Source organism: Opisthocomus hoazin, chromosome 5 (genome assembly GCF_030867145.1).
Source record: "Opisthocomus hoazin isolate bOpiHoa1 chromosome 5, bOpiHoa1.hap1, whole genome shotgun sequence".
In the NCBI taxonomy this organism is placed as follows: domain Eukaryota; kingdom Metazoa; phylum Chordata; class Aves; order Opisthocomiformes; family Opisthocomidae; genus Opisthocomus; species Opisthocomus hoazin.
In genome coordinates, this window is record NC_134418.1 from 11,453,189 (window position 1) to 11,479,934 (window position 26,746).

The window sequence follows — 26,746 nt, forward strand, 5'->3', positions numbered from 1 at the left end:
ACCACTCTTTCAGTAAATAAATTTTTCCTAATACCCAGTCTAAACCTCCCCTGATTCAACTTCACGCCATTTCCTCTCGTCCTATCACTAATTACTTGGGAGAAGAGACTAACACCCGCCTCGCTACAGCCCCCTTTCAAGTAGTTGCAGAGAGCAATAAGGTCTCCCCTGAGCCTCCTTTTCTCCAGGCTAAACAAGCCCAGTTCTCTCAGTCACTCCTCAGAAGAGTTGCTCTCTAGACCCTTCACCAGCCTCGTTGCCCTTTTCTGGACACACTCCAGCACCTCAGTGTCTTTCTTGTAGTGAGAGGTCCATAACTGAACACGGTATTTGAGGTGCAGCCTCACCAGTGCCAAGTACAGGGGTACGATCACTGCACTACTGCTGCTGGCCACACTATTCCTGATCCAAGCCACGATGCCATTGGCCTTCTTGGCTACCTGGGCACACTGCTGGCTCATGTTCAGCTGGCTGTCCACCAACACCCCCAGGTCCTTTTCCACCAGGCAGCTTTCCAGCCACTCTTCCCCAAGCCTGTAGCGTTGCATGGGGTTGTTATGACCCATGTGCAGGACCTGGCATTTGACCTTGTTGAACCTCATACCTTGACCCATCGATCCAGTCTGTCCAGATCCCTCTGCAGAGCCTTCCTACCCTCAAGCAGATCGACACTCCCACCCAACTTGGTGTCATCCTTAAACTTACTGAGGGAGCACTCAATCTCCTCATCCAGGTCATTGATAAAGATGTTAAACAAGACCTGACCCAAAACTGGGCCCTGGGGAACACCACTTGTGACTGGCCGCCAGCTGGATTTAACTCCATTCACCACCACTCTCTGGGCTTGGCCATCCAGCCAGGTTTTTACCCAGCGAACAGTACACCTGTCTAAGCCATGAGCCACCAGCTTCTCCAGGAGGATGCTGTGGTGAACAGTGTCCAAGGCTTTATTGCAGTCCAGGTAGATAATATTCACAGCCATTCCCTCATCCACTAGGCGGGTCACCTGGTCATAGAAGGAGATCGGGTTAGTCAAGCAGGACTGGCCTTTTGTGAACCTGTGCTGGGTGGGCCTGATCCCCTGGTTGTCCTGCACATGCCTGGTGAGCGCACTCAGAATGAATCGCTCCATAATCTTCCCTGGCACCGAGGTCAGGCTGACAGGCCTGTAGTTCTTGGGATCCTCCTTCCGGCCCTTCTTGTAGATGGGTGTCACATTGGCAAGCCTCCTGTGCTCTGGGACCTCCCCTGTTAGCCAGGACTGCTGATAAATGGTGGAGAGTGGCTTGGCCAGCTCCTCCACCAGCTCCCTCTGCACTCTCAGGTGGATCCCATCCGGCCCCCTGGACTTGTTTTTTCTAGCCAGAAATTAGCATCATCTGGAATTCCACTGTATTTGTTCCTATGCTGAAAAATAAAAAATCCTATCCGAATCCAATCTCAAGTAATTGAATAGGACATTGTGAGTCTCTCTTGTGGAAGTGGGAAGAAATACTTTTCTTGCATCCAAGGCTGTAGTACAGACATGGAATCATTTTAGAAGCACTCGTGGACCAGAATGGTGAGAGCAATCTCCCTGTAAAGATGAAAGTGCTATGCAATGTATCTAATTGGTCTGAGGATCACCATGCAATTAGGTTGGCTCATGCCTTCACTCAGCTCTGGCGAGTGAAGCAGTGGAAGTTTGATTTGTATTTAAAGTGCTTTATACCTTCAGGTTAGGATAGATTTGTGCTAGTGAAGTTTCAGGGTCACTAGCTGTTAACTAGTAAAACTTTGGTGTAGGTTGGATTTTACGTATTTTGTGCGTTTTGTTTATTGGACTATTTCATACTTAATGCTACAATTGATATGTTTCAGGCTGGATCTTGTTCCAATCAATCGATCAGTTGGTTTGAAGGCTAAACCCACCAAACCAGTAACAGAGGTCTTAAGGCCTGTGGTTGCAAAATATGGTTTAAATCTTAATGAACTTGTGGCAAGACTAGTAAGTATCTTTTGATGTAATTCAAGCTGCAGTATTTTTTGTTTAGAGAAGATCATATGATAGTCCCTCAAATTATTCTTATCCTTATAATTAGGCGTTAAAATCTGTATTTATAACTAAATGTTAAGATGAAAATGCATAGAGGTCATAACCATTATGACTATCTCAAAGCTTTAGTCTGTACTTGTTTTATATTCTCCTTCAGAATAAATCTAACATCCTAAATAATAGAGCCTGAATTTAGGTTCTTCTAGAGCTTCCATTATTAGCCAGGTAAAGTTGATTGAGATTAGTTAAGGCTATTGTTCCATTATCCTAGGAATCATGAAAATTGCCTCAAATTTCCTTGCAGAAAATTTCTGCAGAAGCAGACTGATTCAACTTCTCTACTTCTAAACACTTGGCTAGCATTTTCTCTGTCCTGTTATGATGGAATATCAAGGAATGGGAAGTTACTTTTGTGGTGTTTCTAGAATGTGTACTGTTTTGGCTGAACTAGTCCGTGTTTTTAAAAAAAAACTGAAAACCATGCTGGTATAAAGATGACAACTTCAGTTAATAATATTACAAAATTAACAAAGTAAAACCAATTTAGAATATAAAATAATATGATACTTCCTCTGAAAAATATGATTTGCTGAACATACACATAGTCCTAGCGTGCTTGAAAATTGGATGATTGTTTTCTGTTGTATCTTCTTTTCCCCAAATACCATTCTCCTCACATAAATGAGTTACTCATTGTAGTCAAGGTTGTTTTACACAAATAGAATAAACAGTTTTAAAATGGTAGAAAAAAGATAGTTTGAGGCTACGCTGGAACATAAAAATGCTTTGCTCATTTTCTTTCAAAAAAAAAAATGTCAAGACTGCATAAATTTGTTCTGAAAACAGCTTTCTCTCTTTTACATACAAACTGTGATCCGACTTTAGAATGGTGAGCAGGAACCACTTGATCTTGGTGTCCCTATATCTAATCTGGACGGTCAGCGAGTTGTTCTAGATGAAAAAGAGCCAACAAAGGGTAGAGGTAAGTTGGCATAAAAGCTTTTATTTATGATGTTAAGTCAGTTTCATAAACCCTGACTTCTGTTAGGTTCTTTTATAGATGCGATGGGTGAGGTAAATGTGATTAGATTTGGGTATGTGACATGCAGCATGTATTCTTTTTAGCTAAAAAGGAGTGCAGTTTCTAAAGACTGAAGGTCAAATTCATCTGTTGATACCAATTCTTTACTGTTGCTGTAAGACGTTTTGCAGTAGTAACACCTGAATACTTTTACTCAGCCATAGATACACAAACACATTTAGGGACGTAGCGCCTAGTAATAATAATGAGAATAAAATGCCAAATAACTTCCGAGAATTTGGCAATTAATTCAAAAGAAGCATTCTGTAGAAGTAAAACAGATGCAGTTTGTGCAGCAGCTATATATACTGCTGCGATAACCCCCTTCTTTAACAGAAAGTAGCAGAGCCTACATCTCCAGTTTTAAGTGATGATTTCTGGAGATAATACTAAAAAGGATATAATTTGTGTTTTCCTTGGACAAAAGAATTTGAAAAATAGATGTTAATCAATGGAACAGCTGGCAGGTTTTGGCACAATTAACACATTAGATTAATGTAAGCAGCCTTGAGAGTAAAGATTCAGTTTCATTAGGAGACCTTTTTATAGATACGGAACACTTAGTTTTAAAAATGAAGTTAGATATGTTAAATTAAATTGACTTAGAGTAGAGATCCTCTTTGGGGAAGAACTAGGTGAACAAAGATGGAGGGGTTTATTGGGGACAACCAGATTTGTCATTTTTCTAGGAAGCAGAACCAATTGTCATTTTGAAAAAAGGTATCAATCTAAATACTCTCACAGATACTTAGTTTAAGGATTACAAATAAAACTGTAGTCCTGTGTGCTGCCAGCTGTTGTAAAGGCCTAAATCATAGAGGGTCATTCCAGCAGTAGGCTGATTCTGTGGCAATATACCAGTGAAAAAGGGCCATGGTTCTGTGTTTGTGGCTCAGTCTTCAGTTAGTGTATGCATTGCAGGCAGATGGAATTTGAAGGAGTTACTTGACTGCATAGAAGTAGACAAGGAGGATATGGCAATGTCTAGAAAATGACTGATACATGAAACAGGTTGGAAAAGGTTCAACATGACATTTCAGTGGTCGTTGCTGCTGAATTTTTTTGTTTTGGTTAAATTCTGAATTATTCTGGTAGGTTTTGACTGAAAAGTGTCAGGGATATCAACTGTGCTCACTCTTTATTTTGTGAGTAGATCTCTGAGAAATTTTAAAGCAAAAAAAATCTGTTTTGTGCATCATTGTCACTTAAATATTACTCCTTTGGGAAGTTACAAATTTGTAGTTACAGAAGGTATGTTTATGTTCAGTGTTTACAGATAAACAAAAAGGTGCATCAGTAAAACAGAGTGCAACTGTAACTACTTCAAGAAATCAAGTATCTACTGTAAGTCTCCTGCAATGATTTTTGTACCTTAGATCATCTTTTGTTTCCTTCTGGAATTCTGTGCTAAAAGCTGCATTCATCCATGATTTTGAATCAGCCAAATTATGTAACTGGACTGAGTATAGCTATAATTCATCTGATCAACAGCATTTATTTGTGAGAACTTTGTCTTCATGATGAATCAAGTAGCGCTTTCACTGTGTTGTTTCATGTCTCATTGGCTTACCTATATTTGAAAATGATTTAATTACTGTGACCTTCCAAGCCATTTCTGTAATGTGAATTCTTCAGAGTAAACAATGTTATATTTATTTATACATTTTTGAGAAGTACTATGGCAAATGTTCTTTGCAATAATCAAGACTAAACTAGAACATTTGTTGTGGTAGTGTTAGAGAAATGTGTTTTCAAAATAACTGTTTTATTCAATTAGACCATATTACGTACTCAATGATATAGCCTAAATTTAAGTAGTACTTTAACTTTCCTTCTAATGCAGGGAGAGGGAAGAACTCTAGGAAAGTCTAATTCTATCAAAATGAAAGGCGAAAATGGAAAAAATGCTAGGGAAGTCCGGCTGTCAAAGAGAGAAGATTCTATTGCAAAGATTGGGAAAAAAAAATGTCAGAAAATTAATTTGGATGAAGCAGAGGGTATGTGAACTTTATGTATTTACATAAGTAGTCTTAGAAAAATGAGATTTTTTTATCTGTGTGGGAGAAGGTACTGAGATTTTAATACTGAATTGTGAAAATCATAGTCATGATCCTTATATTTTTGTTTGATGCTGTGTTTGAATTGTAAAGATTTTGAAGCTGAAGGTAAAATTTTAAGAATAACTGAAGATAGACGTAGGTGCCTGGTGGGATTTTCAAAAGTGAAAGCTACTTAATTCCAGGTAAAATCAAAAGGAATTAGTTACTCAACTGCAGGTGAATATCCCATTCGATACCCTTTGTAAGCCACGTAGGAGCTTGCCTTTCTGTTCACCTGTACATAATAGTCTTTAACCCACTGAACGGCATTCTGCACAGTGGTGTAGACCCTAAATTACTCAGGTAAGAATTTTTGAAATTTTGTGCTAAAATCTGTAACGGCATTACAATCTGATGACTGTGGAGGAGCTGTGATGGGCAAGAGTAACAGCTTAGTTTACATTCAGTACTCTGAAAAGATGGTTAGAAGTAGAAATATGCAAAGAGGTTATTGGCAATTTTGTATACTCTGAGTCCTATTTTTACCTTCAATTACATCTTAATAGTTCTGGTGATACCATTGAAAAAGAACTCATAAGAGAATTTACTTTCTTATAGAAGATGTCTGTGGGAGGAAGAGGAATAAAAACGAGGTAGCAGTAGAAACCTTGACATACAACCCTCTGCCCTAGGGCATTAACTGAAGCAGTTACCTGTTTTGTCAGCCCTACACATGGCTCCCTATTTTCCCAAGCAGAAAAAAATCAGAAGACATACTTACCAACAGATTAAGATTTACTCCTGGTGTTACTGAATATGCATATCCAAAACCTGGTTATGTGCAGTTATACAGCAAATGAACGTTCATGTGTGAATAAACGTCTACTGACTGGAATGGAAAAAAATGCAGTGACTAAAACTTTTATTGCAAAATAGGTATTTGTTAATATAAGTGTTATTACAAAATATTAGTGCATTTTAAATTATTTTCTGTTGCTTACTATTTTGTTAACTTGTTTTCCATATTTTAATATTTTCATTTTTCTTCCTAGGGCTGAGTAAATCATTAACATAATTTGAAAACTTCAGAATTCGAGGCTTTCACATTTTCTTTTGAATTTTGTGAAATTTGTCCAAGTTTGGAAAATACGTACCCAATGTTGTAGACTGTTTTTTAATGAAAAAAACAAACAACTGTTCTAAGAAGTTTGACATTTCAGAAAGGAACATTTTTGTATGACACATATTAGAAATGTTGCATGTTTTAATATGCAGACCACCATTTTGCAAAACTTTGGCAATAAGAAGCATTTTGAAGCTTCCATCTTGGCTACATTCAGATTTCGTGGCGTTTGACAAAGCATGTTAAAAAGTCATTTTTACAAATATATTACAAAGCCTGCCAAATGCAAATGGAGGATTAGGAGTAAAGTCATATATGTGCAAGCATATGACTTCATATTATGCTAAGTTAAAACTGATAGTAACATTCTGCGCTTTATTTTGTAATGGCTTTTGCTTCAAACAATATTTGTAAGTTGGGCTGAAACTATCGATTTTAATTCGTCTGTTGGAGATGGCCTTTTTAAGCATCTTTAATATTCCATAGTCTGAATGCTCTCTTCTTGAAAAAGTACGACATGCTGAGACCCTATATTACGAGTTACATATTTTTATATTTATGTTTTGTACCAAAGAGTGAGTTTGTTGTTTTGATGCTTCTTTTTTGAGGAATGCTATAATTCTTGGCTTACGACTGAGAAGTTTCTTGTTGCCAAGTTTTGAGACTTTCTAGAACAGTGTTGCTTGATTATGAGTATTATTTATATATAGAAATATATTAAACCATTGGACATCATTAAGGACATGATCAGAAAATCACTGCTAATTGTGTTAAAAGCTCTCTAAAAGAAGCTGCCCCATTGCTTTTAGTAATGGCTCCTTTGATGGTTATTGACTGACTGTATGCTACTGATTCATTGCAGTGCAAAGTAAAATGGGGTTACTTAAATCATCATCTGATCGTGCCCTGTGATGATAAAATCCTGGGTTAAAAATACACAATGAATTGAATTTAAACTGTGATAAAATATTATTAAACTGAGAGAAATTCAGTATAACAAGGAAGTTTGCAGCATTTTGGATCTTCGAAATGGCATGGCTATTTTTGAGTTAAGATGGGTAAAAACCGTCCAGAATATAAAAACGTGCACCCATTGTCAGTAAGACCAGAGCCTTGTTTGTATAAAGAATTAAAAAATCCTGTGTGTGTGTACAGATTTATTAACTGCATAAAACAGAAGATGTGTTCAAGGCTCAGTGAATTGCAGCTGTTCTAAACTGCAAAACTCTTACAATAGCAATCCTGATTGTCTTAATTATAGTGATGCTAGCGAACATTGCTGCAATTGAAAAAGTTCCTAATTAACATAGGATCTTATTTCAAGGCAGCATTGAACAAATTGAAGATCTTCATGGGAAATAAATGTGCTGAAAATTTACATTGTAATGACATTGCACTTTCTGACAAAAACTTGTCAATTTTGGGTTTTTCCCCAATAGAATTTTTTGAACTCATATCCAAAGCTCAAAGTAACAGAGCAGATGACCAACGTGGACTGCTAAGGAAAGAAGACCTTATTCTTCCTGACTTTCTTCGTTTACCACCCACTGGACCAGAGCCATCCTCCTCTACTCCCGCAGGCCCTAAAGGCCTCAAGAGACGAGTTTCAAAAAACGATGGCAAGGATGGATGTACATCACCAAGTGGAAAACAGGAGTCCGTACAAAACTTTAATGAAAGTTCAGTTAAGAAAATGGGTTACTCAGAAAATAAACATAAATCTGCTTTGACAGCACTCCACAGTCAGAAGACTATCAGTGTTCCTTTTAACACTGCATTGTCTCCAATTCCGCATGCGCAGGAAAACAATACATCAATATGGAAAAGGCAGTCGAGAGAATTACAAGCTGAAGGCATACAGATGGTAGATGATGAGAATGTGGCAGACTTGACTCTTGTGGCTGAAGGAGACATTAGTAGCCCTAACAGCACTTTGCTACCACCGCCACCACCAACACCACCGTCAGACATCAGTAAACTCACAGAAGCCAACTATCCACCCCCAACTCCTTGTGCAGGTAACCAGGAAAAATCTGGATATCAAAGATCCAATTCAGGTATTTCTAGATTTTAATAGTCTTTCATTTCATGTAAAACTACTTTTCCTTGGCACTGTTAACCAATATTTGGCACCCATTAAAACAAGAAGGAAAATTCTCTCTGCACCTTAATTTTTTTTACAAAAAAAAATCATTGCCTTAGTCTGTGCTAACTGTAATATTTCTGGTTGCCTTTAACAATGTATTTTAGTTTGGATTTGGCATGTGGTCAAAAATGGACACATGCGGACAAACCTTTAAAAGACGTCTATATGCTATAATTATCTCATTCTTTACCCGAGGAGCACATCAGCATTTTGAGCTGCATAACACTGTTGCGTTCCAGATTTTCTGACCCATTTGTCATAATTAGATACGTGATTAGGGTTTGGAAGTTGAAGTGCTTTAGCAGGAACCCTAATTATGTGTTGAAAATTGCAGCACTGTTTATGATTAAAATTTGAAATGCATAAACCTTAATTTAAAAAATATTTCTCTAATAAATTAGGTATTTGTGACTAAAAAATGTTACAGGTTTTTTTTAACCCATACTTTGCTACACAGAGAAATAGATTGCATCTGTCACACTTTCTCCCAGAATATTCACATGTGAAATAGCTCTTTCTATTAGATAATTTGAGAGAAAATATGTAACTTTTTTTTAGGATGTAAGATTCATGGTTGTAGCAATAGCACAGAGCAATATTAGCCCAACGCTGAAGTATGGAATTTCTTTATAAACACGGACTCTAATAATAATTGCTATTACCAGAACAAGATTTTGAAGACGATGGGTGTTGTGACATTGACGTTTCACAGTCATTGTACTGTACATTTTAATGTAAAATAGAAGAAGAGGTATCTATGTGCTACATTTATTTTTGATGTTTCACAAACATATGGTGCCATAATTTGTATGATCACATTTCTTTGTGATGTGGGAATATACATTTTAATTATTTATCTTTTTACACAGAGTATTTGATACTGTTCTTTATCTGTATGGTTGATGATTTGTAAATACTTCTTTGGTTGTTGGATGCTTATAAATGGCAATGCAAATTATTTCATCCTCTTGGTATTTTAAAAACAAATTCCTTTACTAGTAGTATTTGAGAAATGTTCTATAAGCGCTACCACTTAATTTCTGAAACTGAGTATTGAACAGACTTGTAACCAGTGCCTACAAATAACAAAACCACAAAATGTACTGCAGACATATTGGTGTGTATATGCATAGATTTGTGTTGGTGTCTTTCTGATAATGTGGCAAGTGTACAACATAGGTATCAATTTACATATTTTTCAGTGAGAACTGTTAAAAAAACCATTTGCACTTAAAAAAAACTTCATGACTTTACAATATTTTAATGCATGCCATACATTTCTGTGTAACCACTGAACTGTAGCTTTCCCTTTTCCCACTTTCTACTTTTTACTTTGTAGAAATCTTTGTGTAGTTTTCACATGTATTTTGTATCTTTGTTCTCTCTCAGGAGTAATAAATTCTAGACTTAGTTACTCAAACTGGTTTTAAGCTTTGATTTTCTTCCTTATTTAAAAGTGGTTGTTTCAGTGCTGGATTAAGAATTCTGATTGAAATTATCTTCTAAAAAGAAACAGATTAATAGATATGAACTAGCAATTACGGTGAGATAAAGTGGACAAACGTTATATTTGTTAATAATCTGGGTATCAAAGGGCAAATGCTGTCTTGAGATGCTGATGGGTCACATGTGAAATCCATGGCTTGGACATGTGCACCAGGAGGCAGAGAAGACAGGAGATTTCTTTTAAATGAGTCGTAACAGGAACTCCTGAAAGGAGAGTCTCTTCTGTCTTTGGGTTCTTGGGCTGAACTTCATTACTTTCCTGCTTATTTTAAACTAAAGCAATTCTTCCCTGGTCTTTAAGAAATGAGCTGGCGATCTCAGTTCATTTGATGTGGAGTAATCAATATAACAACCTCTCCATCTGGTAGTCTTGGGTAAGAAATGAAGGGTTGGATGGGTGCTGGAGACCTCGCTACCCTTTTCTTTCTTAGAGATGGGTCCTACATAACAGTACTGTGAACCCTAACTAGAAAAAAAAATATTACAGAGAGGCTTATGGTGCTGTTATCTAGGTCTCGCTCTGTTCTGGAGGCTGAAAACGTTGTCTCTCCAGAAGTCGCTGTGTTCCCACGCAGTTGTGGGCCTCCATGAAAGAAAATGAAGCAGTTGAAAGTCCTGTAGCAGTTCCCCTTTGAAAGTTACTCAGACTTTTCCACAACAAATAACTAATATCCTAAATATTGAATTATTAATTTTTTTTTACAGATTTTAATTTTCACGTATTCAGTCTGGTCTACTCTGCTTGCACTGGTGATTGCTTTTTATTTTTCTGTCATACTCACCTATGAGAGACCTTTAAGTAATCAAAATAATTTTGCAAAACTAAAATCTTAGTTTCTCTTAGCTTTGTGACAAACCAGATTTTATCTTTTCTTGAGGAGTGACAGAAATGTAAAAGAAAGATGTAAAACGCCTTGCTTTTTTTGCTACCTTATTGCATACACTAACTCTGTTCTGCACTCTTCTCACAGTGCACGAGTATTTTGTGGGAACTGTATTCTACAAAAGGACGGTGATTTTATGGAAAAATTGTGGGCCGAAACAAAACTTTTCTGTTTTCATGATTTCATGGAGTTTGCATGGGAAGACTATTCAATGATGTACAGTAATTATAATATAGACTGCTGGAAACTATCTCCAGTTAATAATCGATATTTCAGAGGACTAAACCATTAATAATGGTTGCTTTTTTAAGTGCTTTAATGGTTCTCCATTCATAGTCTATCGATGGAAAATGCATTTCTGATTGGTTTACTGAATTAAAACACTGGGATAAAAAGGAAAATAGTGACTACATAATTTAAAATGGTCTATAATCTTGGTTTCAAATCATTGTGAAGACAAATGACATTTATGCTTACGCGATGCACTGGGCTCTTATATGCTGGATTTATATGTGCTGGGAAAAGGGCTGGGGGGGGTGTGAAATAGTCCCTCACATTCTGTAGGGGGCAATTCACTAACCGCAGACTGATGTGGCAAAGCCAGGCCAATATCCATCCCTGGAACGGGTAACTCCTGAGGGTTTTTTCATTTGAAGATCTAGAAAGCAAAATACGAATAATGGGAAACAGCAAAATGAGTTTTTCATCGCTGAGAGCTTTTGAGAACAATTTTTCACACACAGATCTTCACTTTCTTAACCAAGTGCAATGTCTTTATACTGTAGTAATATTTAGCTATGAAGTACAGATCAAATTAGCTTGCAATACAAGAATCATTACTGATTCTAGTTGTGTTACTCATCAAGAAGAAAATGTCTTTATTTTTGAATAAGCCTGCAAGTTCTGGCAAATTTCCCACTTTAAAAATCCGGGGTTTCTGGAACCTGAACACTATTTCTGAAATGCACTTACTTCATGTCTCTGCGTATGATGGTGTTGGTACCCATCTGTGGAAGAAATAGCTGAATTATTGTGTGGTGTAATTGGTCTGAAGTGATGCATTTGTTTTTGAAAGTGTTAAAATACTGATTTAATCTCTTCAGGTTTATTTTTTTTTTTAATTGTGTGGCATAATCTGGGTACTTTGAATGTTCTCCAGTTTTTCCCAGGGGCTTAGGCACATGCATTATGCAAGTGAAAAATAGCTGTCATGGGAGAGGCCGTCTTTCAGACCTTTAGTCCTCTCAAGAGCTGTGAATATCAAGCCAGAGGCCTTGCACTAGGTTATTTATTCATCCATCGATATTCCACTGGGGCCTGTGAGTTGTTCACTGTGACTGTTGCCTCTGCTGCAAACTAGGTGAGCATGTAGTCTGAGTGCAACTGGGCTTTTTCAGGGAGGACCGTTTCGTCCTTAGGTAGGACAATTTGCAGCAATCCAGACCGAAGGTGCGCAGGCTGTGGATTTGATTCCATCAAATTGTTCTTCCTTCTGTTATTAAAAAAATTGTCCTTTTTCTTTTTTGGCTTCTAGGATGAGAAATGCTCTTAAAATGAAATTACAATTACAGTCAATGGAATTATTGCCTACCAAGTAAGAAGGTATTCTTTTGAGTACATGTATAGACTGGATCCAGCGATTCAGTCAAATAAAGAGGTTATTCAGAACTCCCTTTTAATAGGTATAGAATGTCATTAGTTAAGATAGAGAGCCAGCTACAGAAAATAAAATCATGGTGGACTCTCTGGAATTATACTTTAATCATATGGCTATGGAAGATAAAGGGTGAATTTAGACTATAGAATGGACTATAGAAGCAGTTACGTATTTTGTTCTGAAGATACCACTGTGTTTCTGAAATAGGTGGGCAGTTGTATCCTCAAAATAAACTTGCTTCATTTCTTATTGGAAAGAATTCTTTCAGAAATGGGATAGTTAGTACCAGTGCTAGGATTTTTTTGCTTTGAAAGAGACATTATGCCGAAATAAAGTGCAGGGTGGACTCTCATAGCCTGGGGCTCTTTTTTATTATTCAGAGAGGACACAGTACACTGCAACCAAGGAACAGAGATCAGATAATATCAGTGGTATTTCTGTGACTTTCACTGTTTGGCTACTAAACTTTTGAATTATAAGGGTAACGAATTCCAAGTGCAATAAACTTTGTGATAGTTAAGGAATAGTTAAGGATAGTTAAAAACAATAATGCATATATCTTCAAAAATTCAAAAATTCCTTTACTTTTGTAATAATTTCTATTTTATATAATTAATATTTTACATAATCTCTTAATTCATGTGGCATATTTTAGAGAAAATCCAGTGGTGAAACGTAAATAAAAATTGAAGAAAAGCAAGGAGTTATGACTAAAAGATGTAATAATAATACTGTAATCATTATTTTCAACAGAGGCTGTTGTCCTGCAGTTAATTATATCCTTACTGGCTCTGTGTCATTTTATAGAAGATATTTGGGTTCTGGATCAATAGAAAGAAGTACTCGTGGGGATCCAGTAATACTAAGGCCAGAATCTGTTAATCCTCTTTTAATCAGAGCGTGATTAAATGGAAGAATTACATGTAGTACATGACTGAGATCAATAATAAACAAAGGAGAAGGAGAGTTACGTGGAGAGTAGACAACCGGGAAGCGAGGAAGGCCTTGAGGGATAATTGTTTGAACTGTAAGCTTATTTCAATCAAACAGCAAGATACACATTTTAGGGAGAATTGCAAATTTTATCACTGGCTAGATAAAATGTTAGAAAAATTACAACTGCCCTTTGAACGAAATGCACACAGGCTAAAGCCAGATCTCTTCAAACATATGACTTAGATTTGGATGATGAAATGAACTTAGTTGCATTACTAGTTGAAAAGTAACTGGTAGCCCTGCTAAACCACATGTTAGAATTTCTTAATTGAAAAATAACATAATGAGTGGCAGATTAAATTAAAACTGATCCAAGTAATTCAATCCACGATTTCCCAACATACTACTCTCCACAATAATTAAACCTGCTGTTACCAACTACTGATGGAAGAGCAAAACCTGTGTTAGCTATAAATGCTGGAAGATCATGCTGAGGGCTGAGTGTTTGTAGGCTGTTGCAGAGATGTTTTGTTGTGCCTGTTGCTTGGAAAGTCTTCAGCTGAAAAGAATTTCAATTTTAGCAGTGGAGAAGCAGAAAACTTAAGCAGATTGGCTAGTAGGTCACTCTGGATCAACATTCAGAACTTTTCATTTTATTTATTCTCGGACCATTCCTGGCTCTTAAATGATGTTGTGTGCAGTTCTCTTCAGCAGCTGTTATAGCCAGGTACGCAGAAGGTCACTGCCTGCAGCAAACACAGAGTGCAGTGTTTCCTTTTTTGATTATACATGCCACTGGTGAGCAGCAGTAGTCATACCAGCTCCCTCTTCTGTGTAATATTCAGAATTTGTCTTTCCCAGTAATGTTTTGTGCTTTGTTCTTGTGAGTGCTTTTGAGATGAGTGCAGTGAAAGAATTTCCATCCGCCCTGTGCTTCTAAACTTAACGCTGCAAATGTATTCCAGAAATTCCCAGGACTAAAGTAAATAGGCTGGTAATGAGAGTATTGCTGCTTTGTAGAATAATCTGCTTCCTAACTCGATGCCCTCATTGTTACTGAGTCAGATTTCAAGGCACTGAGCATATGCTGCAGTTGGCGTTTCATCATGCAAGTGAAATGCAGCATACGAAGCCAAATTTCATTTGAAAAGATTTAGCATAAACTGTAGGTAGGAACCTTTATTTAATCCTCTTTCTCCTCAGTGTTGTAGCATTTAAGAGATAAAAGGAAGGAAACTTTTGAAGGGAGTTTAACCTGCAGAATTCTAAATTTTAAATGTAAAGCATTCTTTTCCCTTCGGAAGCATAAATCACTTTACAAACTTAAAAAAAAATTAAAATGCTTACATTAGTAATAGTACATCAGTCAGTGTGGAAGTCATTTGTCCACCACCTAAAATTTTGAAGTACCATTTGAGAAGAGTTTAGGACAGGAAGGGAGAAGTGTCTTTCCCCAAATGAATCTGCCAGATTACAGGTATGTTAAGGAAAAGAGTTACCTGTACTGAAATATTTCCAGGACATCGAAGTGAACGCCACTGCAGAAGTGACCATTGCAAAGCTCCATTTTTATAGCCTCATGTAAAAAAATGCTCTCCCAGGCAGCATGCTATGGCCTGAGGACAGGATGTCGTATGGAATCAGAGGTGAGAGCAGGATCTGCCCATTATCTCACACACGAAAGGACACACCAGTCTGTGAAACTGGGAGACTGATTGCATTTGGAGGTGGTACTTGCCAGTAAATGACCAATTCCAGGAGATGTTCCTGAAAACTTCAGTGATTTCTTTTCACAAGAGTTGTATTGTAACTTCGAACAGATTCTTGTCTGCTCCAAGTCATCACGTAATCGTTAAAGTGGAGCTCATTCTCTTTAACTGAGTATCTGATCCTCTCTGACATGGGAAGCTGAATACCTTGGCATCAGTGGTATAGAAATCACAGAGTATCCTTGGTACCTTGCAGTAGAACTGAGAGCCATCTGTATAGTAAATGATTTTGACAAGAACAGTAGGATTTTAGCAAAGCTAGAATGCAAAGTGAAGCACTGAATCTGCATGGAAAAGGTCTGTCTGTATGGAAAAGGTATTGGGAAAATTACAGAATAGAATTTAACATTCTGTCATATATGAAATGCACCAAGTGTGGACTTTCAAATGCAGAGCTCGTCTCTTATACTGAAACTCAATGCACATCTGCTTGCTTTTGTGAAAAATAAAATATGGTGTGAATGGAACTAGCTTGAGTATTGATCACTTGAAGGTGCTGAACTTCAGATTAGATCTAAATTATGCTTTAACAAGTGAATCATAACTAAAGCTGGCACATTGAAAATAAATGGATGTAATAATTATGGTATGGAAACAATATAAAAATACAGAAATGATACCTAGAATGCCAGAAAAAGAGAAACGTTGGTAATCACAAGATCAGCTAAAACCCTGCCTGATAGTTAACTTTTTGAAAAATGTGGATGGGTGCACTTAGCCTTCTATGTCGTCATTTAGCTGTGGGTCTGTAAAAGAGCAGATCTCCAGTTTAAAGACAGCAGAAGACACACATCATCCCAGCTTTAAAGCAGCTGGAAGATATTAACAGCATCAGATGCACAAGAAAATTCCCTTAGAGCAGCATGGAATGCTTAGCAGTGGAGCTGAAGATTGCCAATAGCCATGATTATTTATTTATGCTAGTCTGTGCGACTGCTGCTCTAAGAACTGGCTTACTTTCTCTTCTGAAGTTAGGTAGGACATTGGACAGATTAGATTTGGGAAAATGTTATACCACCCCTGACATACTTTGTGGAAGGCAAAGCAATCTGCAGAGAGATCCATGGAGGTTTTCATCACTGAAGTGCAAGAATATGTGCAGAGAAATTTTATCTCTGAAAGCTCTCTGCACCTTAGATGGTGCCCTGCGTAGCTAGGTTTGCTCAGGTATTTGTTACTGAAAAAGAGAATGTGAGGAGGAGACCGGTGCAGAAGTGTTGTAGGCATCATTCAACCCTCGTTGATCCACTGAGTACATGCAAATCTTGAGTCTATTTTAAAAGTTGTAGGATACATTTATACCCAAGCTGTTTTGGGGAATCTCTCCTATGATTTGCGCTAAATAGCCTTGCTTCATAAATGCTTTGTTTTTAAAAATGAGGAAAAAAAGCACATTAAAATATTTTTTCAGTGTAATGCTACTCTTGAAATCATCTTCCTGTTTGGTGTAGATGAGCCAAGATCTTTTCTACTCTGCCAGGAAAAGAGAAATCATCTTCACGGTACCATCCCTTAGTAATTCCCTATTCTTTGGAACCAGTGTTTTAGATGAGACCTTCTCAATTCCTGTCCTGCCTCTAGTAGTAATTTATTAGATGCTTCAGTGGGATTGCTCCTAAGAAGGGCATTAATAGAAAAAACTGCCAGTAGTTTTATTAGATTTATTCTAATAAATAGAATATTCTCATATTTATAATAGTAACATGATATTCTAATAAATAATTTATTCTATTACAATAGCTTTATTCCTCTTCAGATGGGCTTAAGTCTTGTGAAGCCTGAGAGCCAACATTGACCTTAGTTTTGCTTTGTTCCTACTAGACAACTTGCAAGCCTGATTGCTCCGTGTGGTGACTCAGTGATGCCGTAATTCCAAGAATTAATGGCATTTCTTGTATTTAGCTGCAGAAAGACTTAGCAGCCAGTAAATACAGCAATACTACACCTTCCGTAGCATTCCTCAGTAGGAGTTCCCAGCTCCTTCATCTGTTGCACCCTGTTGATGCAGGCTGTGTCTTTTGACTGTGGAAAGGGTTTCCAGCTTAGTGCAAGTCAACAGGGCAGTGAGACCTTACACCACCGTCGAAGGTCGTTCTTTACATTACATTTAGTAGAAGGATGGGACGACTGGATGACTCATGCGCTGTCGATTCAAACTGGTGTAATTTGTCATTAGTATGGCTTTTTTAAAATTAGTATCTCTCTTAAACCAACTTGAAAGGAGAATTGGAGATCTTCCTCAACGGGCATAGAATAGTAGATTAAAAAGTTCAAGAGTACCGATCAGTACATTCATGCAAGATAAACACTTTAGAATAGAAGAATACCAGTTTACATGACAGCCCTGCAAACAGCAGTTAAAATCAAGCCAATGTTTGGCTGCAGTAGGAAGAGGTAAACATGAAGCGTGATACAGTCCCGTTAAATGCTAGCTGTAATTTAGTAGGCCGGAGTCGTGCTGGGCTAACAGGGCTGAGAAAGCTTTCTGTCTTCTCTCTGCTGATTCGTTAAGAGTTTGATCTAATTCCTCTGGATGTGAAATAGGCAAGTATTGCTGATGTGGAATATCCAGATTATTAATGTGGGACTGCACTGTAGCTAAAGCACAAAAATAATATTGCACTACTTAGAATTTTAACATATTTTCATTAAATAGAAAGCTTTAACGCTTGAGAAGACCCTGGAGTGATTCGATTGAAACAGTATGAAATTGCTTTTTTTGTCCTTTTCATTTGCTTTTTTCCCTGCTCCACATCAAAAAGTTCTTGATTTCGATGATTATACATTGAAATTTATTTTTCTTGCAAAAAACTATGTATCGCTTTATGTTACTAACACGAAAGATTTCAAAGCCAGCTAGGGCATTTAACCACACAATTCTCATGGGATTTGTGTGGCTAAGTGCTAATCAGATGCTTGTGAGTACGTGGTTTAGGTGAGGCATGTTGGACAAGCTGGTATCTTTTAAAGCCCAGCTGGTATACATGGAAAAAAGAAACTAAATCCGAAATGGAAGCCCTTACTCCAGTCTGCTTTGTGCCTTGAAAGTTCTTCTACTTTTTTCTTGGATATCAGTTGGTCTTATAAAAGCAGTTCTCTCTCCCTGCAAACGTTGCCCCTTTTTATCATATTATGGTGTGGGCACCTCGACTACAGAAATCTTGTTGATAACCATGGTGCAAACCATGAGATCAGCTCATTCCTCAGCCTTCCCTTGTTGCCTGTTGCAACAGCCAAACCAGCTTTATCTGCATTTGCCTTCAGAAGTGCCTGGCGGTTTGCCGTGTCACACCTAAGGCAAAGCTAGCTTTTTGGGAGCTCAAGGTTTTGATCTAGGATTAATGTGGGATAGTAACAACTTTGTATGAGTAGTTCTAGAGAATAGGCCCGAATCCTAACAATTGTGATTTTAGAAGCGCTGTACCAAAAAAAAACTTCAGAGTTAAAAAAAACCACACAGAACTCAGGTGTTTCATGAATGCTTAAAGCCCATCAGCAGATTCAGTTATTTCTTCTTGTCCTGTAAACCGTGGCCTGTAATTGCTCGGTTGCAGTTCAGGACAGTGAACTGCAGTGTCAAGTCATCCTTTCTTAGTCTGCTTGAAAATGAATCTCTAGCCAGTTAAAACTAATGTCTGAGCAGGAATCTGGTATTGGAGGCCAGTTCAAGTCAAGGAACATCTCCCATGGTGCCCCAGTGGAAGCTCTGTATTCTCCACCTTCGCCTTTGGGTTTGCTGGCGTCAGAGTGTTTGTTCCAGAGCTGTACAAATTTCTACTAAGTAGTTATTTTTAGTGGAATCTGTTTAATAACTCTGCAAAATGCTACATGAAGACAGATACACGCTAACATTTTACATTAATCTTTGAGATCTACTGTTCAGTTACCACTTGCTACATCAGGAAGTCTCCTTGGTGGGGGCAGAGGAGTATCCCAGCTGACTATCTACCACTAGGACCTCAGAGGAAGCTGCAGTATTGAAAACTGCTAAAACCAGAAGATACGTAACTCTCCTGTTTTGTGTTTTTTGTTTTTAATTCTTCCGTTAGGGGCAAACCACAGAAAGAAAAAAGATTCACCAGCGACTTCAGGAAACTCTTGTGAGCAGACCTCTCACAAAGCAAAGACCTGCAGAAGCTTTAATCCTCCTGGTGCGAGAGAGAACCCTGGAATGGAGCTCCCTGTAAACAGGATAATTGATGTGGATGGAGTCAAACTGGAAGGCACTGGCACCCGCTCCTGTGATGATTCTGAAGGGAACCTCAGCTTTGAAGGCTACATCTCTGAACTGAGATCTTGCCAAGGGAGGATGAGGACTGGAGTTTACAGGACATCGGATCTTCCATCTCTGATTACTGTCAAGAGTGAGAAGAATAAGGGCACTGAGAATCAGTATAAAGCTACTTTTGTTTAAATCTCTGGTTTTAATTAAGAGTTCTGGTATTTTAACTTGGCATTAGCAGCAACAGAGATATGCCTTAGAGACATGTTTCTGCAAATTGTAAGTTGTTTTCAGTACCCATGGCCTTCATTGAGCCTGACAAACTGTCTCTGCTGATACGAGTTGGAACCCGTAGAACAAAAAAATAGTATTTCAACAAAAGTATTGAGCTATTTGTTCTTGTTCTCTTACCATTTCTATATAATCCTCCCTAGGATGATTCCATTGCACAGTGCAATTAAAATTATTATTTCCACCCCTACCCTTCTTGTCTTTAATAAAGACAAACTCACTTTAAATTCCCCTATCCAAACTTTTTATTCGAGATAATTTCCCTTTAATCTTCTGATGTTTTTTTCCTGGTCTGCGGGATTCCCTGTGTGTCTGTAGACTGTTGAAGTGGAAGTAAAATCAGTTACTGGCGTAAAAAGATCAGGATTGGTTTCTTAATATCTTCCTATCTGTCTCATAACATTTGGGAAGAGGTCCAGGTGGAATTCAGTCTTGTCTGGATGCATATATGCAATATAAGCGTTGTTATACAACTAGTAAGAAGCGAAAAAAAGAGCTGTAAGTTTCCTGTGCTGGGAATAATAACTGCTCCTGTAGCCAACACTGGTGACATTGCCATACCAGAAATGTACAGACTAATTGCACAGTGGTGGGAGGGTCATCCAGGTCCCTCCTCATCACTCCTCTTGGTGTCTTCTAGCTTTGGAGGAAGACAGATTTTGTTATTGCTCTTTCAGTAAGCGGTTAAGTGCCCCTCATTCTTCTTGTTGTCGATCCTAGTTTCAGTTAATCTTCTAGCTGTGGGCAGAGTTTAGAGAAAGGAAACAGACAATACTACTGAGTGTGTTGCTTTTGCCACCCGCTCCTTTTCCTTCTTTCCCATTTCTTCAGAAGAGATTGTGAGTCTGGACAAGTGAAAGAGTACACGAAGAAATGTGAGCACCGGTGTGAGACTCAAAATGTTGTATCGCGTAGCTTCTAGACTGCAAATCGACACGGGCAGTAAGGCTAAAGCTGTACAGTAATTATTCATTTACTTTTTCTTTGGTCCTTCTTACAAAAGCCTACCATGAATAGTGAATTTTCTGAATAGCCAAAAATACTGGAGGCAGTCACTCAGTTTCTTAAGCCTCTAAGATGAGAAAGAGGTACATTTGATTTTATAACAGTAAAGTAAGATTCCTAAAGGTTATGAGTTACGCATGAAATACTCCAGTGATATAAATGGACACAGCACCCATTAGCTTTAATACTTTCATTCTTTCCTACTGCTAAGTGATTTTGCTCTTGATATTGAGGAAAACACTTGTTAACATTAGGCTTGACTCAGTGTGTGACTGAACAAGGTTATATGTGATGAAAATAGCTGTTCTTTTAAAAACTTTCAAGATTAAAACCAGTTTGGGAATCGTGCTAAAATCTTAGTGGTGTAACAATACTGGAGACTCGGGGAAATACAGCGGGCAGCCGCTGAGATCTGAACTAGGAGTGAGTGGGCAGGCCTGGGAACTGGTGGGACTGGGTGCCATGCTGCAGCGGACGGTGCTGTTCATGCAGCCGTAGCACAGTGTATGCAGCCATAGCAGTGTATGCAGCCATAGCAGTGTATGCAGCCTGACTTTGCAAGCACTCAGACTGTACCCGTGCTGAGGATGGAGGGGGAAAGCATCTGTACTGAGCCATAGGATATGTGGTTTTGTGTTGTACTATGTATCATCTGTGTGGGACACAATGGAACAAAGCAGTTACAGCCTAATTATGTGAAAATATTTAAGTAACTGTGTATTTTTAAAGTGTTTTTTTCCATGTTTCTTTTTTTCTTTTTTTTGGTAGTATTTTGCTAATAGTTGCCTGTGATAGGATATTTCTTTGCACAGATAAATGGCCACAATTTTTTCCTGTTTTCCAGAAAATTAATAGCTTTGTTCTAACCAAGAACAACATTGCACCAGTCAAACTGAAGAGAGGGCTTTTTGACCTGTGGTATGCTTTGCACTTTTTGTGTGTCTTGGAAAATAAAATCTTAATATCAGCCAGGTAAAAGCTTGAAATTCAAATACAATCATTAGAGTCCTTATTAATCTCTGATCAGTATTTTAGATGGAACAAGGTTGTGTATCTTACATTGTGCAAGTGCGCTTAAGTGACTTTTAGTGAGCAATACAGAATTCTTCAGCTGGAAAAAAAAGAGACAGCAGAAGGAAGATGTAATAAAGTCTGAAAAATCTGGAGTGTCATGGAAAGGGATTGACTATTCACGCTTCTGTCTAATACAAGAATTAGGGACCATCAGATGAAGCTACCAGGTTCAAATCGGAGAACTGGTTCTTCACCTTCCCCTGTTTTCTTTCCACAAGCTGCTGTGCTCAGAAAAAAAGTGAACAAATATACTGTCTTTAAATTCTGAGTGCAGCAAACTGGATTTGACTGTATCAGGGATTCAAAGGGAATTTGACAGCATGGGAGAGTCAAGCTGTGTGCGGGAAAATGAAGGAAGTGAAAGCACAAAGTTTTCTTTAACATAGGGAAAAATCTTGGCAAAATGCCTGGAAATCCTGTAAACAAAGGGACATGGGAAAAACCGTTCCTCCCTACGCTGCCCTGTTATGCCGGTTATTGGCATGTTGTTTAAAACAATGGCTTCTTAGCTGGGACTCATGGAAATTCATTGCTTAGAAATAATTAATATTAGCTCTCCTATTCAATATCTGGAGAAATATAAAAGCTAAACCTGCTGGAATCAGTTGCCATGGATGATAGAGTTAATAAAAATGAATGTGGACAGCCTGTCTCTGGCTGTTGTTTTCCAAGATTTTTGTAAGGATGTTGTCCAGTTTTAATTACTGAGTGACTTCAACATTGTAATATGATTTTAACTTGCCTCATTATGCTGTGATTTCCACTACTAATGAAATCTACTTGCAATTAAAAAAACAGCCCAATTGAAGCACTGCATGATAACTTAATCCTTTAGCATGCCAGCTAGTTCCTAAAGATAATCAGATTTTATGTGGCTTTATTTCACTTTTACTTTTCCCAGTTTTCCCTTGTTGAAACTCTGCTTGGATAGAGAGTTACCCTTATGTCTCCTTAATCCCAGGATAATAACTAAAAGAGGGGTTTGGTCTTCCCATCCTCTTAAGTGGAAGAGGGAGAACCACTGACCTATATCAGTACTCAAGCCTGAAACTGTAACTACCAGAGATACAAAAAAAACCCCAACACTTAGAAAATCCTGCAGCATTCTGAATCTTCTTTAATAGCCCAGTTCTCTCATATTTCACTTGTTGTGGTATCTGATTTTCAAAAGGTAGTGGTTTGAGCCTCATAGACTCTGCAGCAGTCACAGTTTTATTGGTTTTTTTTGTTTTAAAGGCTCTGTGAAGAATAGAAAATATACACAGGCAAACTTGCAAGGGGGCTTCCCCATTGGGATGAGCATAGCAGTGTGTCTTGTCAAGAAGTTGGTGATATAACACACATGCAAAATAAACCACTGTGCAATGTAGCGCTGGGGGACTGCATGACAAATCATCCGTCTTCTTTGAAGGCACATAAACAGGCTTTGCAAAGAGACTTTGCAAGAGATTTACTGCTCCGTGGGAAGGAGCCGATACCTGACCATCCATGTCCTTTCTCATGCCCCTGGAAGTCTTCTGGGGGCTATTTAATGTCTTTCAAGGATGCTGAGTCCTTCATGCACTACTTCTCCACCTGAAAGTTCTGGCCTCTTTTCTTGCCTTTGCTGTGGCCTGCATTGCTTTATTCCTCCTTCTCTTCTGATGCTGGAATTGACTGTTCTTAATAGAAAACTGTTAAAGGACATGGCTCAGCTGGTACCTGCCTTATCTCATTGTAGCAGAGATGATCAGGACTTATGAGCTTATTTAGATTTTTTGGAAGTAGCCTGATTTTCTCCACAAAACTGAAATCTTTGCCAGTAGTTGTTTCTCAGTAATGTGCTGCTGCTCATCCCAGGCCTCTCCAACACAGTATCGGGAGTGAATGGTGTCGTTTAAAATGGTCTCTCCTAAGGCGCTCAGTATCTGGGAGACTGGGCAAGTGTGCGGCAGTGTGCCGTAGGATCCCTGATGCAAACACTCAGAGGCATCCTTTCACCATTTCTCACAGATTTTGAGAAGCTTCCAAAGGCTCGCTTAGACAAAGGCCATGGCCCAACGGCAGGTCCTTATCAAGAGGTGTGAGAAGCCAAAACCGTTGCATGTCCAAGGCACTCCTCCTAATTCTCATTGTGTTTGGTTTAGAAATGACTGTATTTTCTGCATCAGCAGGCAGCTTTCCAAGCTTGGCGGGATTGCAGCAAACCCGTGGGACAACAGCGTTGCTCTGTGGTTCGTGTGGGCGTTTACCCTGCAGCAAAAACAAGGGGCGCATCCAGGTGCTTCTCTCTGCCTGTCCTCCCAAGCGTGGCTTTGCAGGGTGCTGAACTACCTAAGCTGATGCCAATTAAAACACAGGAAAAGCTGTCCTTGATCTTACTGAAATATTTCCTTGCTGTAGACCAACTGTCACTTTTAGCCGGGTTACTCTTGAATTTTTTCAGAAGACCTTTCTCTGCTGAGAGGTGCTGGATGATCAGGTGTCTGCAGATCTTGCTGCATCACTCAAAATGTTAACAAATTGAAAATATTACACATGAACCAACAAGGTTTCCGAATTGTTTGTGTGGAAGAGAAGGAGAGAAAATAGTTTATGTTTTTTCATCCCAAGTGATCATTCTGTTGCACAGTCGGAAATGTTGTTGTACAGAATTTGATTTGTGTTCTTGTTTCATTTGTGGTTTTGTCTTTAAATGCATATATAATTACTTTCTGATATGAAAATGCACATTGGATTCATTTCTCATGCCTTGTCTCCCCAAAGTATTGAGAAATCCTGTACTGCACAATAATGTTTATAGAAGCTTAAGTGTGTCAAACTCATTTAAATGTTAATCGTGTATGTAGTAAGTAAATAATTTATACCACTGGAACTGATAATGTTTCACTGATATCTAATTTCAGTGTAGGGAAAAGATGTGAAAAAGGTTTTTTTGGTTATTCTGGGACCTGCTGCCATTTGGATATCACAGAGAGACAGTGGGCAACTAGCCTGCATTTTATGAGATTTTGCAAAGAGATCTTAAACCTAGCTTACATAAAGAAATTCCTTTAAAAGGGGCTTGTTAAGAATTGCTGCCAAATATTTATGTACCTTAAAAATAGCTCTTCCTCTGGAATTCAATAATAGTGGGGTAGGTTTTTAGCCTTTAATTAATTCCTTTTGCTCTATTCTAGCAAAGGGATTGCAAACCCAAGGTAAGGCAGTAGACGAATGTTTTCCAGGTACAGTGTAATCTTCCTCTGCCTTCCCTTCTGCACAGTCTTGGTGGGTTGTCTAGCTCTGTGGGTTCTGAGTGGACAAATGCATCAGAACTGCTCTGCCCTTGCAGCAGGCATTGCTACAAATTACGAGTGCTCTATCCACCAGAGAGCAAGAGTGGAACAAACTGGGGGGGCCTGGTGGTTCAGTGTCTGTGTACACTGACTTGGGTCAGTGACATGATGCTCCTTAAATGATTCTCTGCTCATTCACCATCCACTTCATTTGTGCTTTAACATTCAAAACATGCTCAGTGCAACGGGCAATGCAGAAGTTTGAGTACCAACAACAGAAAAGAACAACAGATGTGCATGGGATGAAATACAACTCTTCCAAGTCCATGCCAATGCTGTATTGCTCCCCACGATAATCTTGTGCCACTTTGCAGTGATGGTGCTGAATCTCACCCCTGCAAGCACACAGGGCTGCAAAGCCACCAGAGCATTTCCGAGTGCCTGTAGCCTGCAGCAAGTCTCAGGGCCGGTGCTGTAAAGACCACTCATCTACCTCACTGGAAAAGGCCCTGAAGTCCAAGTCTGGGAAGTGTGTTCTGCAATACCTTGGGTCTGCTTTGCACCAACCTGTGTCTGCTTATGCACCGACCTGTACCTCGCTGGCGTTCTCTGCCTGCAAAGGTCTGCTCACAGCCTCAAAAGAGTGTACAACTCAGTTATTGTACAGCTTCAAGCCTCTATTCCAGAGCAGGCTGATAAAGGAATGAAAGGCCAGCTAGAAGTTCATCTAGTGAAAACTAATCTTCTTCAGGTGGCATTATCTTAAATCAGGGCACAAAAATGAAACTAACACCTCTCTGGTTTGCTGCAAGAGGTAACTGGGGTCTTTCTTAGTGATTTGAGTCTTTCCTGGAGAGATGACACTGTGTGATGAAGGGAAACTTCGTCATCATAAAGGGAAAACCTTTAATTGCTATTCTCCCTCATTTATAGACTTGCAGAAACATCCTCTTCAGTAACTGTATTTGTTAGTATATGAACAGCATGAAGTCAAACACCAGCAACTTCCACATAACTTCAACTTCTTCCATGCTTTTAAAATTTGCAGAGATTATACTATGGCCAGGATGAAGCAATGCCTGGCTGAGATCAGCCCTCTGTATGCAAAGCAGTTAGCTGAAACTTGTTTGCAACCAGGAGATAATTGGTGATGGGAGCATATCTTTGAGCTTGTCCTTGCTCGTTTGAGCGTTGAGTAAAACGTCTGCATGTGAGGATTAGAGAATCCAGAACAATGCATGCCACAACTTCACCACCTGGCGCGAGGGTGAAGGCACAGACAGGCAGACGTTCATCGTCCCGTTGGAAGGTGCTGGATGGCTAAGCACAATCCATCGGCCTTGCACCTCCTCAGTCTCCTGGAGAACGTGGGTTGTCCTGTTGCATCTTGCCTGTTTGTTTTGTGCTTTTGTGGGAAAGGGATGGAGACAGAGGTCTGAGATTTTTGCTGCCATTCATTGCAGCAACATTGGAATAGGCTGCCCAGGGAAGTGGTGGAGTCACCGTCCCTGGAGATGTTCAAAAAGCACGTAGATATTGCACTTCAGGACATGGTTTAGCAGGCATGGTGGTGTTGGGTTGATGGTTGGACTTGGTGATCTTAGAGGTCTTTTCCAACCTTAATGATTCTGTGATTCTATGATTCTAACATCAGCTTATACCATGAAAAGACCCACTCTGTGCTGCCATAAGATGTAATTTTCCTTGCTAGACAGCTGTGT

At 38.8% G+C, this 26,746-nt stretch overlaps 1 protein-coding gene across 5 annotated transcripts in view; it reads left to right on the forward strand.

The window, feature by feature from the left end:
* The window catches only part of RGS12 (regulator of G protein signaling 12), a 91,973-nt gene extending 72,057 nt beyond the window's left edge, over positions 1 to 19,916 (forward strand). For 4 of the 5 annotated variants that reach the window (XM_075420416.1, XM_075420420.1, XM_075420419.1 and 1 more), the window contains 6 exons: positions 1,861 to 1,987; positions 2,921 to 3,017; positions 4,384 to 4,460; positions 4,960 to 5,113; positions 7,718 to 8,335; positions 19,226 to 19,916. In XM_075420416.1, coding sequence (XP_075276531.1) covers positions 1,861 to 1,987; positions 2,921 to 3,017; positions 4,384 to 4,460; positions 4,960 to 5,113; positions 7,718 to 8,335; positions 19,226 to 19,590 — 1,438 coding nt within the window. In that variant the 3' untranslated portion in view covers positions 19,591 to 19,916. Of the gene's footprint in view, positions 1 to 1,860; positions 1,988 to 2,920; positions 3,018 to 4,383; positions 4,461 to 4,959; positions 5,114 to 6,207; positions 7,631 to 7,717; positions 8,336 to 19,225 lie in introns of those variants that run through there. The other variant, XM_075420417.1, reaches the window with a different exon arrangement.
* Positions 19,917 to 26,746: the final 6,830 nt, after the last annotated feature.